At 36.4% G+C, this 19207-nt stretch overlaps 1 protein-coding gene across 1 annotated transcript; it reads right to left on the bottom strand.

Moving 5' to 3' along the window:
• Window positions 1–541: 541 nt before the first annotated feature.
• Window positions 542–979, bottom strand: LOC126497083 (60S ribosomal protein L27-like). Its single transcript, XM_050134907.1, has one exon. It carries the CDS (start codon window positions 977–979, stop codon window positions 569–571), a length of 411 nt encoding a protein of 136 aa, XP_049990864.1. The 3' UTR covers window positions 542–568.
• Between the last annotated feature and the right edge of the window lie 18228 nt (window positions 980–19207).

The following is a 19207-nucleotide window of genomic DNA, read 5'->3' on the forward strand; positions in this document are numbered from 1 at the left end:
AACAACCAGGACTAACTGTTTGGTACTGGACAACCAACTGGTGTGCTCTTCCCTGGGTAATGACCACCTCTCCTCTTCCCATCTTTCTCGGTTGCCTAAAGGTCCTTGTGTATGGTTGAGATCTTATAGGCTTTTCCCCATCTATGTTGGCAAGTCTTTGGTGTTGTTCATTTTCAACATGTGTTTGGACAGTTATGCTGCTAATAGTATGTGGGTGTAGTTTCTGATCTTATAGAAGACAAAATCTCACAGCAAACTTTGTAGTCCTCTGGCTCTTACAATCCTTCTACCCTTCTTCTGCAATGTTGCCTGTGTGTCAGGTGTAAGAGGGATTTATAGATGCATCCATTGGTACCGGGCTTGACAACTCTCCATTTTGATTGGCTATAGTTTTCTGTAGTGTTCTTTGTCTGTTGCAAGAGATGCTTCCTTGATAGAGGGTGAAGACTACATTTATCTATATAGATTTAGCTTGGAAACAATACTCCAGATGTATTTGTAGAGGGTTATCTTTATTATGATAATTTTTTTGTTTTTTAAACTTTTAATGATGTAAACAAAAATATACCTAAAAGCGAAGCTTCTGGAAAAACCATTTGTTCTTCCCTGTCTTGTATCGTTCCTCAAATTTGACCTTGGCTTCCTGCCTTGCCTTGCGTTTCAGGGCTGGGTCCCTAAAGACATCCTTGTTGACAACAGTTTTGTCCAGGGGCATGTCCACAGAGTACCTTGTGGGCATCAGGTGGTTGTAGTTATAAACCTTCACAAAGGACTTGATCTTGGATCTCTTGGCGACTTTCTTTTTGCCCATGGCAGCCGTCACTTTTCGGGGATAGCGGTCAATTCCAGCCACCAGGGCATGGCTGTAAGGGCGGTCTGAGGTGCCATCATCAATGTTCTTCACGATGGCAGCTTTGCGTCCCGAGTAGCGTCCAGCCAGGACGAGCACCACTTTCCCGATTTTCATGAACTTGCCCATTTCGACAGCGAGCAGCTGGTTCCCAGCAGAAAGGAAGGCTTATGATAATTTTTGTTGGAAAATCCTCATCAGGGGATCCTGGGCTACGTGAAATGGAAAAAAGGAATTGAGTGACAGTGTATGTATTTTGTTTGCTCTCTGTTCTTGATGGTTGGTGCCTGTTACCAGCTACTTTTAGCTCCTACAGCCTTGATGTCGCTGCCATGATGGCAAATGACTTGAAACAATCTCTCTTAAGTTGCTTTGATCACAGCAACAAACAGTAAAAGGAACTAAGATGATGTTTTAGGCTATTTCTCAAGACATAGCATATATAACTGATATAGTCTTTTCCTATAGTTGTTAAGATGAATTAATTTATTCAGTCCTGTCTCTGCATTTGAGATACTGGCTATGTCCCTTAATCACTTTTGTTTCCAGGAGTCTTCAAGGTCTCAAACATAATGGGATAATGTTTTCTGGAATTATACTAGCATGATAAGAAGATTGTTGAGTGGTGACAGTACCAAAATGAAACGTCCTAAACCTCCATTCTGGTCAGTTCTCCAGGACAGACTCTTCAGAGTTGCTTCTCAAGGTGGTGGTTTCTCCATTTACCGCTTCCTATAGGCTCTGTATGAATAGAACTGGGAAGTTTCACTACACTTAGATATTTATATTTTTCAACTTGCTTCCAAATTGTTTTCAAATATCTAACATTTTCTTTTTTTAAACTTTTAATTATAAAGAATATATTCCATTCCCTAATAGTTTTATTTAACTGACAGGTTAATTTTGTCACTACAGATGATTAATATTTAAAGAGTCACAAATGATTATTTTTCTCTCATCATGTTTGTTTAACCCTATGGAACTCTAAACAAATCTCCTACAATACAAATACAAAGACTATTGAGATTCTTAAAGAAGAAAGAAATGGTGCTTTCCTCTTTAATTTTTACCCTGAGGTATCTCCATATTTTCAGCAGGAGTGATGTGGTTTGGTTTCAATGTGTCCCGGAAAGATGAAAACACCACAGTCACCTTCAGTAGGACCTCATTATTAGAATCTACAGATTTAAGTCCCAAATTTATGGCTGATTTTCTTACATTTTCTCTTAAGCAGAATATTGTATTCTAAGATGTTGAAAGACAAATATAGTCTAGGGAGAATTGCAGTGGTTTTTGAGGTGTATATTTTTATCATGGCTTCCCTCTACTTGAAGGGAAAAAAAAAAGTTCCCTAGGGGATATCCCATGGGACTTTGACCCAATGTGAAGAAACAAAAAGGCTTCCAACACAAGAGTGGTTTAGTCTGATCAGCTTCATGGAGCTGTGTTGGGTAGACAATCTAGCTATCTCTTGAGAAATATGAAGGAAGAAATAAAGCCCTACTTTGTATCATCTTGAGGTTGCATGGGCCAAGCTGTAGCTAGTCATTTGAGAGAATGCACTGCAGAGAGGCAATGTAAGTTGTGTTCATCATAACCCAGCAAGAGAGCTAAGAAGCAAGACTTAATCAAGCAATCAGGTCAAATCACTTCAAGAAAGAATTATAGCCAGAGTTCAATGAAAATGCCTTACTCTGTAGGTGAGAAGAAATTGTAAGCCGAATTGCATCATTGTGCAACATTTTAAGTTTTTTAATGGAAGGGAAATCAAAAAGTTTCCTAAAATGAAGAAAACAAAAATATCAAAGCAAAAAAAAATGTTGCTTAAAAGTGACTAGATTAATATGCTTGGGCAAAGGTGGGTGTGTAGGCAGAGGGCGCACCAAGTTTGCCCAGAGAAGAATCTCTGCACCCAGGACAGCCTGAAAGCACCAGCAAGGGCCACAGGGGGAGCCAGGTCCTCAGCCTGGGATCCGGAAATGGGATTTGACTTGATCTCATTTTCCTTTTTCAACTAATTGAAGAGTATAAAAGGGATGAAGGAAGATAAACCAGATTGGGCATTGATGTAGTTCTGTTTCCTAAGACATAAGCAGGACAAATGGAGAGATTCAAATGAAGAATTTGATCATTTGGAGACAGCAGTCCTTTATTCTTTAACAGAAATTTAAAAAGAATATTCCTTCTTCTTAAGTACTGACTAGATATGAGGGAAATTTAAAAAATAAAAGTTGGGTTTATCAAACTTTATCCTATATGACTCACATTCTGAATTCCAAATAGGAGCCTATTCAGTAAATTAATCTTTACAACAAATATCTGAAATGGGTGACAGGTTACTACTTTAGTTTTTACATGAGGGGTTTGAGCTAGAGTTCCTGGCTTCTTATATAGGGATAAATAAAATGTCATAAAGCTTTTGAGAAGTGTTCCATACTTGCTGACCAATAATTTATCTTCTCTTTATAGGGGAGGCAGTGTTTCTGTGAACCAGGTCTTCTTGGAATTTACTATATAGGCTAGGCTAACCTCAACACTATGATATACTGACTTAAATTTTTGAGTACTGGAGACATCATAAATGTCGACAAATCTGGGAAATACTTTTGAGGATTTATGATGACCTCCATGTGAAATGATGTAATTTTCTCATTTATAATTCTAAGTTTTATGTATACTGTGTGCCCTGCCTACTCCCTACCCCCTGCAATCAATGTGTGTGTGTGTGTGTATGTGTGTGTGTGTGTGTGTGTGAGAGAGAGAGAGAGAGAGAGAGAGAGAGAGAGAGAGATATCAAGGCACACATAAAACTAAAATATTTGAACAGATATTAAAAACTATAAAATTCAAGAAAGAAAACTCTAGTTGTTCTGAGGGAGCCCACACAACATTAAAACTCACCTCTAATCTTGAAAATGCTCATTTTCTTATTACTCTCAATTTAATTTAGCTAAAGTAGCATAAGCAAATTGCTTTATACTAATTATGACTATTAATATGCTACTTGTTTTATATGTTTTAATTTGTGAATACATTATTAGTAAATATTAAAGAAGAAATCTAACATTTAACTATTGTCTCCTCTTTAAAACAAAACATAGACAAACAAAAAGAACTTTGTTTTTCTTGGAAAACTTTTTCGTTTTTCTATTGAAATGCTCTTCAAGAAATAGCATTTTAATTAGTCTTTGAAAATTTAATGCAATCAACCAATTAATTTGATTGTATCTTCCTTCTTCCAATTCCCTCTAATGGACCTCACTCCTTACCTGTTGTATCTTCCAGCTGCACATCTGCCTTTTGTCTATGTTTGCTTTGTTTTGAGACAGAGTCTCCCTATGTCTATCAATACAGAGACGAATGTCCTTGTCTTCCCAGACATCCACTTGCCTTTGTTTCCTGAATGCTGGAATTAAAAGTATGAACCACATAACGGGCCCACATACTCCTATTGCTGTTTTTAGATACTCCCTAAGTCCAATTAGTGTGGCTCTGTGTGTATGCATATGGGACCTTTCTTTTGAGGACAAGCAACATGCTAAGAGTCACACTCCCAAAGGATACTGCAGTTCCTCTGCCAAGGGTGAGAACCATGGACAAATGACAACAAAAGAGAGGTGGGGATTCTCTAAGGGCTACATGTCAAAGTCGAGGATAGAAAGCACAAGGAGAGGGTAGGGGATGTGTTAGCAAAACTAAGGATATATACAGACAATTAAGGAAATCCATAGGTGGTAAGCTAATTAAAAATATTATATAGGAACTGGAAAGACGGCTTAACTTCTAAAGCAGGTACACCTCCTCCAGAGGACCAGTGCTCAGTTCACTCTCATTAAATGGTTCACAGTCGCCTGTAATTGAATTACAGAGCACCTAATTCTCTATTTTTGCCACGATGGGCACCATATCATTGTCCACACACACTCAGACACACAGGTATACTTATAATTAAACAAATTAGTTTAAATTTGTGTATGTGTGTGTGTAAATGAGTTTGAGCAGAAGTGCCCTGCATACATTGGTAGATAATACTGCTTCTAGAAAACATGGGATATCAAATGATAATATCATTGCCAGACACAGAACACTTCCATATGAGAAGTCTCTCTAATGTTTGTTTTTTGAACTCTGCCAATAAATTATCAAATAAAATGTATGGCCACTGGATGGGTAGTCAATGACTTGAATTGACTGGATCACACACAGCTTATGTAATAGTTTCATGTCTCAGAGACATATTTGTAAGAAGGTGCGTCCTGGCAATTCATTGCCAACCATTTTATCCACATGAGTACAGTTTTCTCAGAAATCAAAGTTGCGTTTATAATCTTCATCTACTAAGTGTGGCTTGATTGGAATAATAATCATAGTTAAGAATACAGAGTCCTAAATATAAATTATTTATTCAAATTCTATCCATCAGAAAGAAGAGAAGTAACTCTACTTGTGGAGATTCCTAATGTTCCCCCAAAGGGGAAAAGGGTTTTCTAATAAAGACTAAATAAATAAACATTTTAAAATTATTAAATATATTATGATATAATAATGATTAAGAGATGCTATAATTTTATCAATAGGAATGTCCCCTCATGTTATTCATAAGTAATATCCTAAATCAGAGGTCATGACACATCTAAATATCTGGGCCCATAGGTTTTATTTCTAAATTGTCTGTTACTTCCAAAATGATAATAATTAAGCAACATAAATATAACATCTAGGACCTGAGAGTGTATGAATAATAGATTTAATAATAGAAAGATGGATGAGGGAGTTACAAAGAAAAAAAATTATGACATGGATGAGACCTAAGGAGTTAAGATGGCCTCTCCTCAGTGAGGAAAATGGCCTAAAGCTAGCCAGTTGTATCTATTGATCATTCTCCTAACTTTAATGAACTGAAGCCCTACACTTAAAACATGATAGTGCCTGTTGAAATCTCTAGAGTTTATAGTAACAGAGAAACTTTGAAACTCAGCGATTTAATTCTGAAGAACCTTTGCAGAGCTTCATACACAGATCAAGTCTGCTGGAAAGAGGAGTTGGGGAGACGAAGATCACTGCACAAGTCACATAGGGAATCTAAGCTGCTAACGTCCATTGCTATCACTGCACGAAGTCTGTGCACAAGTTCCAAGTGACTGCTGGGTTGAAATGCAAAGAATTTAGAACTTCTGTCCCTTATTGCTGGGCCATACCTAACCACAAGGTCACACCTACCTGCATAGGAAAAACATAGTCTCTCAGTGTGTTGACAAATAAATAAAACTTCATAAATTACTCCTCAGTATCTAGCACACAAACAACTAAAGAACTTGCTTTGAATGCTCCTAGATTTTTCCTTCAGATGTCAATGAGATTCTACACCATTTGTCCATCCCATTGTAAGCTAGCTGACCTGCTGACAAGTGTGATTCCTTAGAGATTTCCAGATGATCTTGATTCTCTTGGTGCATAGGGCTTTAATGTAGTCAATCTGGTATTGATATAAAAGCAGGAACCCCAAAACCATAAGAAAATTAGATTCCATCAAATAAAGTACAACACACACACACACATATAAAATGAAATGTCTCCCTAATTTATATAATCCCTCTTTTGCCTTGATTCTGCAACTTTGATAAGCAAAGTGAGGTAGCAATACAAAATTCAACCAAACTCATAGGAGTGTGTAGATTTATGACAAAATGCCATCAAAATGCTTCTGTCTCATTTTGGAGAAGGTATTTGAAATATTTCATGAATTATACATTATTGGATTGTCATTGGCTAGAGGTAACAAATGTTCTATGGGATAGGAAATATTGAATGCTCCTCTAAGACTCCAAAAACTTGTACAAGTTGGGTAATGGTGGTGCACGCCTTTAATTCCAGTACTCTTGGGAGGCAGAGACAGGCAGATCTCCATGAGTTGGAGGCCAGCTTAGTATACAAGAGCTAGTATAAAGACAGGCTCTAAAGTACAAAAAATAAACAAACAACAAAACAAAGCAAATCAAAAACCCTGTATAAAGAAGATGAACTTTCTATTGCACTGGATATTTTTACCATCATGGTTACCATTTTTCCATTTTGACATTCTCTACTGAGGCAAAGAGAAACCCAACCACAGCAGTATATGGACAGTCTGCTAGCAACACAAAATCTTAATGAAGACTGAAAGCACAATGTGCCAGAGCCCACAGTTGTGAGTCCATTCACCTTGACTAAAGGTCAGAGAGTTTGAGCTTATTCTTGCTCTCTCAAAGTTGTTGACAGAGGGTAGGGCTACAAACAAGAGATCCTGACCTGAGGTTTGTTTACTTAGTATTTTGAGTATAGAGGTGGATTTATTCCACCTTGGCCAAAGGTCAGAGAATTTAAATCTTCCTCCTCCTTCAAAGGAGATTGGGCAGAAGATTTTAGGGAGTGGCTGCTTGCAGAATACTTGGTGTAAGGGTGTGGTCATTACATGTTCTGTCCAAACAACAGGATGCTTGACTGAGGATGCTCTGTTTATTCTTTATATCACATTAATTAAGTCTGTTGCCTCCCATCTCCCCTTTTGGAGTGGGATATATAAGCATGTGGAAAAATAATACTGGTGACTTCAGTATTCACTGAATTTCCCTCCTGGTGCTGTTCTGCTTCTGTCTTTTATTTTTCTCATACCTCTGTTCCCTTTTCTAAATAATTCTAATCCTCACCCTCCTACCCTGGAACATGGGAACTCCATCAAGGCTGGGCCCTGACAATTGAGTCACATAGATTTCAAGGAATTGTATGTAAATGTGTATGTATACATACAGACAGATATATCCATAATCACACATACAGTTCAGTCTGCCATCTGCTGCAGCCAAAGCATAGCTGTCATGCAATCAACAGGATTTATGCACTCAAAGATACTCATATGATCACAGACTCTGAACACTTCATGAGGATTTTCTTGTCTATTACATTTGCTTTCTAGTTATCTCTAGCTTGTAACAAATACAGATCCCTTCTTATTTCTTGTCTGTAGCTTAAACCATGAAGCCAAAGTTATCACAGAATCTGTTTAATCTGGTTTATCCATCTACTCCTTTAAGACTTAAAATTATTTAGAGAAAAGAATTAAGAAGGAAGATATGGAAAAAGGAATGTACATATAGTCTTCTTTTATAGCAGACTGCTTTTTAATTTTGGAAGCCATCTTGTGTAACTTTCACAAGCCAAGAACTGATAGCTTCTTTCTTTGATAAGAAAATCCCACAATAAAAATGGCAAAAATAAAGATTCCATGTGCATACTTATCTTTGTTCTTTCACAGAAATTTCCAATAAGTTAAAAAGAACTAACTGGGAGAAAAGTCAAATATGAGATTTTGAATAATGGTAGTAAATGAACAGCAACTTTTTCTACATTTTTTTTGCTAAAATGTCAGTTATTGTAAAGTATGTATATTATGTAACATTGTTAGTGGATAGCTATTGTTGAAAATATTGGTTTTATATTTTGAATTATTCCAATTTTTGGTAGCATTTTATGAATTATTCAAAAATGGAAATTCTCATAGGAACATGCACAAAAGTATCTCCACACTTGGACAGCTAGGTGTGGTTAAATAGTGTAGCAACAGTAATAACCCGGTGTATTAATGCTCGTCTTGTTGTGCATAGTCTCCCTTTGGAAGGTGGGGAAGGCCATTTATGTTGTTCCAATTTCATTGATGGCCTTGGAAGCTAATTTAGGTCACCTCACTCAATACTGATTGCTGTTCTGTCAGTCAAAAGGAGAACCCCAATTTGGTTTCCTGATTTCCAGATCAAAAGCACCTTCAATTGATAGATTAAAACATTGAAATCTATTTTTCTTTTGCTACACTAAACGTTTTTAATTATATAGAGTGATATATGTTCAGAATTTCAAAGCACAGAGTACAGAATCACAATTTATAAAACAGTGAAAATTTGTTAAAATCTGTCTCGTCCTACTTCCCCTACTAACTTATGGTGTAGTAAATTTTATTCTGTTCCCTAAAGGTATGCATTATTAACATTTTGTCTCTACCTCCAAGAATTTTTTTGTGTTGACCTGAATGAAGAAGTACCTTCAATTACCTTCCCTGCAATCTGTCCTGCGTTGCAGTTGTACACGTTGTGTGGGTGGCTTGGGTGGGTAGTCACGGGAATAACAAAAGTCCTACTAATTTTTTAAAAACTGAATAGGACTTTTTGGATATTTGTTTTCTGCAAAGAAATTTTTATTTGTGTTGTTTTGGATAAGCTTCATTTTCCGTTTTTATTTCTACTACGAAGCAGCATGGCCACAATTATTCTTCCATCATCTGCAAAAACACACCTATGTGTCCCCGTGCCTCTGTCGGAACGAGTCTCATTTCAGCTCTTTAGAATCAGAAAAGCTGCTAGGCGAATTCCCTTAATCACGCCGCTCTCCTCTGCCTTGCGCCTGAAAGGCAGCAGGTGCTGAGCACATCGTCCAAATTACACCAGTCGCTGTGCGTGGTGCTGTGTAGAGTGCAGCCACAATGAATTCAAATCCCATCCAAATACATCCTGGAAATGTTGGTTTGACCCCTAATTATCTGGTGCATGTCCGCGAGCCACCCAGCGAGGCTGCAGGGGTGGCTGTGAAGCATTATTCTTTCTCAGCCAGCGCTTTCCCTACCTTCTCAGCAGACAGATGAGTCCCTTATCAGAAGGAGCAGATGGCAGCGCGAGTCTGTTTGAAATTTCAGACATGCTCTAGGAGAACAGTTCATGGAGTTTTCCTGTTAGCGCGTGCTACATAGGAAGACAATTGGAGTGAGAAATCTGGGATAAAACTTCTGAATTTTGGCTTAGAAATACGCCTCGCATTATAAATGAACCGTTCTGCAAGGCTGGGATTTAAAGTGAGACAGTTCGTTGACCTTTGGTATTCTGATATGTAGAGTACTGATAATCATCTCACATTTAAGAATTCCTGAACTTTGCATAATGAACGGCAGTAGAATCAATAATGAATTTAGGCTTTTTAACAATTTTGCAAATAATTTTATATGCAGGATCCCATTTAATTTTCAAGATAAATTCATGTTTTCATTTTTTTGCAGATAAAGAAGCAGAATTTTTTTTAAAGGTAAAATAGTTCATTCTATAAAATAGGATTAAAAAATAGCAACCACACAAATTAAAGGTACTACTCAAAATGGACCTGAGAGGAGAGGTTTAAAATGTGCTTAATTCCCTCTGTCAATCCTCATCACAGAGACTTATCTGGAGAGTGCTGACTGAGATGAGTCAGAACATATTCCACTGCTTCCGTTTCTCAGAAGACAATGCAGACAACTGCTAGAATATTTTCCTTAAAGGTCCGGTAAATAGAGAAGTTGTCTGTGTCTCACCTTATTTCTTTCATAAGGTTTTAGATTGTGGACTTGGTTTTGTCTTGTGTGTGATTATGGGGTGCACGCTTTTGTAAGAGTGTGTATACGCATGTATGTGAATGTATTTATGTATTATATTTGTGTCTATTTGGTTTTGTGAACTTTTATGGTGGCTTAATAACCTCATATGTATTCTTCAGAGGTTGTCAGGGATGTGGAAATTTATAAGAAATGGAAACAAAGTAAGGATTGGAGGATCACACAGTGGGTATCTGTGTAGACAAGAAAGGAAGTCATCATGAATAGTCAATGGTAGTGAGGCATCATTTTTTGGTTCAGAACTATTTCTTCAAAATTATTCTGGGGAAATGGCTATTATTGTGTTCATTGTAGTGGAGTCTTCGGTTCCTCATAAGAGATGGTTCATGCTCTGTGGTGCTCCCCTCAGTTCTAACATTTGGTTGAGTGCTCCTGTTAAGGGTGATTGCATCATGGGGCTATCTCATTTGTTTCCTTTTAAGTTACTTATGATAAAAATGTCCAATGATTAGTGGATTATTCTTGGATAAAAATTAAGAACTACTGGAAAGAGAGTCTCAGGAGTAAAATGTCAAAGGACTGTGATTAAACCCAGAAAAACTTATCTAGACTAATTGACTAAATTGTGCATTTATTAATGTTCATTTTATCTCCAATACGGAACAGTTAGAAAATATTTTTATTATTTATTGCTCATAATTGGTTTTTGTTTATACAATGAGTCCTTTAATTTTCAATGTATAACTTGAAATGATATCAAATTTTTATTTGTATTATAGCTATCAACCATTTTTGCTTCTTCAAAATCATTTTTTCTTTTCAAATAGGAAGTTTCAGTGCTGCATCCCTGTAGAACTGGTTGCCGCACAGAAATGGGGAGATGTAGGGAGGCACCATATATCTACCCTGTTTCTGGTGAATATTTCTGTACTACCTAAAAGAAGTTGATGTGTAGGTCTGCCTATGTGAGTGTTTCATGGGACTATGAACTGCTGATATTTACTCTTAATTTTTATCTTTAGAATATTATCTTAATATTTTTCTGAATTTCTACGTTTGTTAGTGTGACTCTCTCTCCCCCTCCCTCCCTTTCTCTGTAAATTATTAAAGATAGTTGTAAAAGCTGCTTTAATTCCCCGTCCTTACTCCAAGCATGTTGTAAACATGGCTGTGTGCAAATCTTTTTGTTTTGTATCTTTATGTTTAATTGTTAAAATTCTTTTGCTTTTCTGACTGTGTAGTTATTTTTATTATTACACCAAGTTAAAAGTTGTATATACTCACAATGAAAGAATGTTATTTGTGTGTGTGTGTGTGTGTGTGTGTGTGTGTGTGCGGTACAGGCTCTTAAAATTCCTTGACTGTTGGTTTCCTTAAAGATGTATTTTAGACTTTCCAGGGTGTTCGGTTTGGTTTTTCTTTGGTTTAGGGGTATTACTCATTTTTCATGGGATGTGGAAATTTTAATAAGGTGCAATGCTTGCAGAATGGGTTGCACTTCACAGATGATCTTTCTGAGCCCGGAGTACAGTTTTGCAGACTTCTGACTTTTTGCTTTTCTTTCAGGACCCAACCAAAGCTTTTAGGGACCTCTGGAGGCCTCTGTGTTCCATTCTTTGGAATGTCCCAGTTCCTTTCAGCAAAATCTATATCGCCTGCCTCAGGCTCATCAAGCCAGTGAAACTATTATTTACTGATTCAGATCTCTCTCTGGTTCCTTCAGCCCATCCAGTGTTCTCTTAGGAGAAAACTGATCTCACCAAGTGTTACCCTCTTCTCTCGAGGATCACTTCCCTCCATGTTTGGCCACATTGGCCACTCACCAGTCTCTTCAAGAGACTAATTTCTATAACCTGGTACAGCTAATATCTGTGATAGACCAGATGGTTTGTTCAGTAAAGTGTATTCCATCCTAATCCTAACCATCTTAAACCATTTGCTCCTCCGATGGTAAATACCAGAGACATCATGATGGCCTCTGCCCTTGTCTTCTTGTCCATCACTGAAACTGCCACCATTTGTAAAACTTTTGAGTAACTGTTAGTTCTCATCAATATGTATTTATTTATCTTTTGATTTTATCAGTATTTACTTTAACAAAAGTCATATCACTTTTACATAAGCAAATATTTGTTTCAGATTCCTGAACTTACTTTTGTTTCTTCCTTGACTATATTTTTACTAAATTTATTTGTCAATTGTCTGTATGGACATGTGGGCATCTGCATGCCATAGCATGTGCTTGGAAGTTAGAGAACAAGTTGCATGGGTTGCCACCCTTCTTCTACCATATAGGTCACAAAGACCTATATGGTCTTTGCCATCAAACTTAGGCGAAGATACATTTACCAGCTGCCACTTCTTACAGGAGCTCTGGTTATATTTTTATAAATGTCCTTTCTAGAAATGTTTTTATTGGAAAAATTTTTGCATGACCTTCAAATGTAAATAATATTATAAACAAAATAAAACATAAAATAGTTGTATTATTTTATTGTTCTGAATAAATTATTCCTCTACTATTTCATCTCATATTGTTGTTAAAGGTTCTGTGCTAATTTCATTACTTTTGTGAATTATATGTTTTTTTTCCACTTATAGCTTTTTTGCCTGTTGGTTTTTGTTTTTCGAGACAGGGTTTTTCTGTAGCCTTGGAGCTTATCCGGAAAGTCTCTCTGTAGACCAGGCTGGCTTCAAATTCACAGAGATTTGCTTGCTTCTGCCTCCCAAGTACTGGGATTAAAGGCATGCATCACCACCAACTGGCTCCTTCTGTGCCATTAGTGACTGAAAATTTCAGTGTTAGGAGACCACAGAATTAGCACTTTTCCATGTGAGGTACACAGGCGTTGGGGCTCAGGAGAACAGATTCCAAGGGCAAAAGATTTACCTTTACCTTTTGGTACTGATGATTTGAGCTCACAGGGAAATTTGCATATGCTGTTCTCTCTCTCTCTCTCTCTCTCTCTCTCTCTCTCTCTCTCTCTCTCCCTCTCCCTCTCTCTCTCCATACCTCTGAAAAAGACACAAAGAGACTTCAAGTTTCTCTTTCCTTTGTTCTGCTTAGAGTTAATGAATCCACTCCTTCCTACCAATTCCTGTACCTAGATTTTCAGCAAAGTGATGAGCAATATTTTATATTTGAGTGACATTGAAGTATTTCTTTTACCACTCCTTTATATAGCAGTTTTCCATCTAAAGTTATTATTTTATCCTGTCCATATCCATTAGTGTGTCCTTTAGGGTTACTATTGCTGTGAACAAACACCATGACCAAAAGCAACCTGGGGGAGGAAAGGGTATTTTTGTTGTTGTTGTTGATGTTTTTCACTCACAGTTCCCTATAACAATTCATCATTGAAAGCACTGAGGGCAGCAGCTCAAAAAGAGCAGGATCCAGGAGGCAGGCGCTGATGTGGAGGTCATTGAGGAATATTGCTCACTTGTGTACTCCACCTGGTTTTGCTCATCCTTCTTTCTTTAGAACCCAGGAACACCATGCCAGGGATGGTACCACCCACAAATGGGCAGGACCTTCCCCTATCAATCACTGTTTCAGAAAATGTCTTACATGCTTTTGCACAGCCTGATCTTCCAAAGGCACTTTCTCAACTGAGGCTTCATTTTCTCAGATGACTCTGGCTTCTGTCAAGTTGCCTTAAAACTAGTCAGCACAATTAAATTCATCTTTTCTCGTGTATCTTCACACTTCTTTCTCTTTCACATAATTCTTCCAGTTTTCCCTCTGTGAAAAACTTCCCTATTCTCTTTTTATTATTCTTCTGGCATTGCTTATTGCTTCTTTAAAATGTTTTTTCTAAGATCCCTCTCTTTTGAATTCTTCTGTGATCGACTTCATTATTTTCTATAACAGCTTAGTTTTTTTAATCTAATATAGTATTTATTTTTTCAAAAAACACATGTGTATTTTAAAGTCTTATTTGACTTTACTTATCCATTGGTTCTGTTAAAAATGACTGTAATACATTTCCTGTGTCGTAAAAATTTTTCCTATAAACTGATCATTTATTGTCTTGGGACTAACGTTCCTCTTTATGTATTAGGGATTTCTACAACAGACAAGCATTGGACTATGATTTTCTCCTGCATTGAGGATGAAATTGAGGGGTAAAAATGCATATCAGATGTACCTAAGTTTTTAATTACTCCTTCACTATCTATTTGTCTCAATTTGTGCTCCATGTGTGCACTACATTATTTAAATGTTGTAGAAAAATTATTCTACATAATTGAAGTGACTTCTCTTCTTTGTCAATTAATCCTTATTCATTTAAATTGCATCTTATGAATGTATCTCTATCAAGGCTACAGTTCTCAAGCAATATAAAAATTATAAATTGTCAATCAACAGGATATTGCCTCATGTAAACCGAACATTTCTTTTCTAATTCTCTCCTAATTTCTTAAATTATGTTTAAGCACCATAGAAGTCTCTCATTTTTCAAGTTTAAGCTATCTTATTTGGAGAGATAATACCTATTAAATAGGAATTCTATTAATGAAGTATAATCTTGTTCTATTATATTATTGTTAAATGAGGGAGGATTTGTTTAGTTTAAATTTATTTCAAATGTATAACAATGGCCTAAAGCAAGCAGTGTGTCCTTGAAAAATTTAAGTTATCTTTTTATAATAATTTGTAAAAGTAAAATTTCTTAAACTACACAGATAGCTGATTCTTTCATATGTATGCAACAAGAGCACAATGCCTATTGATCCTTTTATTTAAAGCGCAAGTAAGATACCAAAAGCCTAAAGATCTAAGTGATATATTTACAATAGAGTAGATAAATGAAACATCGTTTTACTAAATTATAATAAAGGCCAATAATAACAAGACTGTCAATGTGAACAAGAGTTCATTGATTCTTTAAGGTGTGGGTGGTTCATTGTCCTACAATCATGGTGGTTTCTTGACTGATTTTGACATATGCACAGACATTAATACAGCATTTAAAGCTCAGTCTGTTGTGAGACTAAATCTTTCCCTTTTAAAATCCATCTATCTATCTATCTATCTATCTATCTATCTATCTATCTATCTATCTATCTATCTATCCTCTATCTATATCTATTTTCTATATAATCTACTTACATGGTGTGTGTGTGTGGGTGTGTGGGTGTGTATGCACTTGTATTTACAGGTGTCAATAGATGCTGGAAATGCTCATAAAATCTCCTAGATCTGGAATCAAAGGTTTTTCTAAGTTGCCAGTGTGGGTGTTTGCAGCTGAGCTCTGGTAAGAGTAGCAAGTACTATTAGCTGCTAAGCCATCTTTCTGGGTCTGAGAGTTCATCATACAATGCAAATTCATTTGTTGCTGACTTTATGACTGTAGGAGGAAGGCTGCTTGTTGGTTCCCAGATACACAGAAACTATATTATTTAAATCACTGCTTGGTCCATTAGCTCTAGCTTCTTATTGGCTAACTCTTACATATTAATTTAACCCATCTCCATTAAATTGTGTATCCCCATGTGGCAGTGGCTTACCAAGTAAAATTCCAGTGTCTGCCTCTATCAGCACTACATGGCTTCTCTATGACTCTGCCTTTTCTCTCCCAGCATTCAGTTTAGTTTTCCTTACCTACCTAAGTTCTGCCCTGCTATAGGTCCAAATCAGTTTCTTTATTCATTAATGGTAATCACAGCATACAGAGCGAATTCCACATCATATGACTGTGTGACTACTCTCAATTCATTTTGAGAGACTATTATTAGAATAAAAATTTAAAATTAGAATGCACAACAGTAGCAAAATTGCAGTTACAAGGAAAATAATTTTATGGTTGGTGGTCACCACAAAATGAGGAGCTGAACTATAAAAAAGGACTCCAGAATTAGGAAGGTTGAGAACTACTGGTCTGTCTAAAGCTTTGTATTTCAGAGTGTAATCCTGAACACCTTCACAAACTAGTGGTAAAGATACAAGATGAGACAATGCTCTTAAGTAGACATTGCTATATAATTTAGGTCAATCAGGAATCTCCTGCTAAGGGTCCATCAGCAGGAACTGTTGAGTTGAAAAACAATAATGACAGCACAGACAAAAGAGGATCAAAGTTATTGCAACTGAAAACATTTATAGTTTTTCGCATCTGGAACTTTAAAGGAATGAGCTTAAGTGTTTTCTTACATTTCGTTTTTCGTGTGTTAAAAAATATTCTATTAAAATAACTGTATTTGGGAGCAGGATATAAAGATGTGTGGATTTACCTTAATGACAGAAAGGCTAGCTGAATGACTCACACTGCCATTCATAGAGACAAAGGCTAGGTTATTAAGGGAGTGCAGTAGGTCCAGTTGCTACTCTTAAGATGCTTTTAGTTTGATAACCATAAGCAGAAATTTCTAGCACGTAAGTAAAGCAGCTGAGGTATTTTTCTTTTCAGGCTATAAAACATGTAAAATTATTAATATGTGATATGAAAGAAGTGAAAGTGTTCACAAGTAGTAAGTTGTTCTTTATTTGATGTCATGTTTGATCTCAAATTTTTGGTAGTCAAGCTATTGCTTCTTATTATCAGATGGATTTGTGGAAGCAAAACAGCATCGAGAAACACAGAGCAACAAACAGATAAGACATGTTTTATGTTCCAATGAAAGCTCCATCGAAGCTCAGTTTGCATTTCTTTTTCTCTGACAGTACAGTCTTACATGATGCCTGGCAGAGTCCAGGTGACTGGATTCATTTGTCAAATCAGAGAAGCAATAAGAAGTTGAGAAGTCCAAATCTTTTTCATTTGCACTGTGACCATGAAGGGGGATAATAAGCAGCATGTGTATTTTTTTCTTAGAGATCAGGTATATTGGTGGTATTTTGAAATTATTTTTATTTAATTCCTTAATATCTAACAATTTTGTTTATGTTTCACAAATAAAATGAGTTTTAAATAAAAAAATCAACTTATTTTAGTTCCATAGCCAGTACAGGAAAAGCCTGATGTTTAAGCTGCATTTCCTATATTAAAATTGGAGAAGTTTTTCACTGTTATGAGATATATATGCTAAAAATATTTTTTATGGTTTATTTAACTTTATTTTATGTGCATTGGTGTGGAGGTGTCACATCCCTGCGATGGGATCTTCAGACAGTTGTGAGCTGCCATGTGGGTGCTGGGAATTGAACCCGGACCCTCTGGAAGAACAGTCAGTACTCTTAACCACTGAGCCATCTTTCCAGCACCCTAAAAATATTTTAAATGGATAAAGGGGATAGTTTTAATGAAAGTTGGGTGTTTTCACTTGATTCTAAGATGATATTGAAATATACAGAGGTTAAAATATTGTCTCAACTGAGACAGAGAGACAGCTTTTAAAACTTACACTCTCTGCAGTACTGACAATACCAAATTTGATCTTAGTAATGGAATAGAGAATATTTTAAGATTGTTGACTAATAATTCTTTTGGTGGTCAAATTAAAACCAATATTTCTTGTTTGAACAGAAGACTGAATCAATTAATGAATTTTTTCTCAGTTTGAAATCTTATGTTCGTTCTTTAAATGTATCATTGCTGCTAACATTAGATGTGCGGAAAATTGTGTTTATTTTCTGTGGGCACTATGTAAATTTTTATTCACAAATATATTTGTATTGGAGATAAAGAAGTGTGTGTTGGTTACTTGTGTTCTTGTTTACGGCTTAGATACTTTGAGTTTTCAGCTGGGCTGCATTTTTTTGTTATTTGTTAAAGTTTTCTTTGTGATATCTTTCCCATTCTAACATAGAAATCTGGGAGTGACGATGGCTTTATTCTCTTCTTCTTTGATGCTGATATAGGAAGATGTGTGGATGTGATATGGTAGAGACATGTATTAAAGAAAGAATATTTCTAACTGAAGCACTTTGCAGGACTGTCACAGCCTTAGGGTGGCATTTGCAGATAATGCTCCTAGTAACAGCAGACCTGGAGTCAGTGATGCTTTGTTCCAGAAGAACACCAGGAGAGTTCAATTTGATCAAGTTAAAGATGGTCACCTGTGTCTGAAATGGCTTCAGGCTAGCCATAAATAAATAGCAATCTATACTAGTTAGACAGATCTCTGACTTGTAACTAGTTTAGTATGTGCCCTTGCTGCCTCTCCATCTGATATGTTGCAGAGATAATAGCATGGGCTGAATTCTCAGGGTAGCTCCTATTATCCAGCTGAATCGTGGCAATGGTCCATCTGAGGCTGCAAGGAACTGACACCACAAATCACACAGGGAGCTGACCCACTATAACAGTATCAATATCATGAACAGTAGGTAAGAAATCAGAATAAAATATCAGTCAATGAGACATTTGAGCCTCCAGATATTGTTCAACCTATAATGAAAATATCCTTCAAATTTTTGTTTATCAGGGCCAGTCTCAGAAATCTAATAGAGAATCTTGCAAGTGATTTAGTCTAGAAGGTTCTGTTTTCCATGGCTTTTACACAGAGAATTGAATTTATGGACTCTTCATGCAGCAGTGGCTATTACATGCAAGGTGCCAATGACTACTTGATTATCTCGGAAGGCCCTCAAAGCCAGTTGAGCATGAAATAGAGGACCTCTTCAAATGAAAGGGATCAGAATATTCAACACAGTTTATAAAGTGTGACAATTCTATTATGTAAGTTTGAACAGCAGCCACTGCTGGGAAAAAAAATACATGAAAATATCCAAAGGAAAAATAGCTTGGCAGAGTTTAGTGTCCATGACAAAATATAGGCTTCATTATCAGCAGGAGAAAAATGTTATATTTTTCACATGGATGCTCTGTCCTGAAAATATAAATTGTACTCTGCACAGACTGTAGCATAGTATCCAGTAATGTGCAGCTATTATGCAATAGATAATCTTCATAATGGGTGGCTTCACATATTACATAAAATGATTTCTCCATGATTAGTTTGCAAAATTATTGAGAATATCTAGGCATTTTAAAATTGTATCCACAGTGTCCCTTTCTTTCCAA

Source organism: Alexandromys fortis, unplaced genomic scaffold, assembly GCF_014885135.2.
Source record: "Alexandromys fortis isolate MF-2015 unplaced genomic scaffold, M_Fortis_MF-2015_v1.1 scaffold_25, whole genome shotgun sequence".
NCBI lineage: Eukaryota > Metazoa > Chordata > Mammalia > Rodentia > Cricetidae > Alexandromys > Alexandromys fortis.

What these genes read in the sequence shown, in the direction of transcription:
- LOC126497083 (XM_050134907.1), bottom strand. Translation starts at nt 979, where the DNA reads ATGGGCAAGTTCATGAAAATCGGGAAAGTGGTGCTCGTCCTGGCTGGA.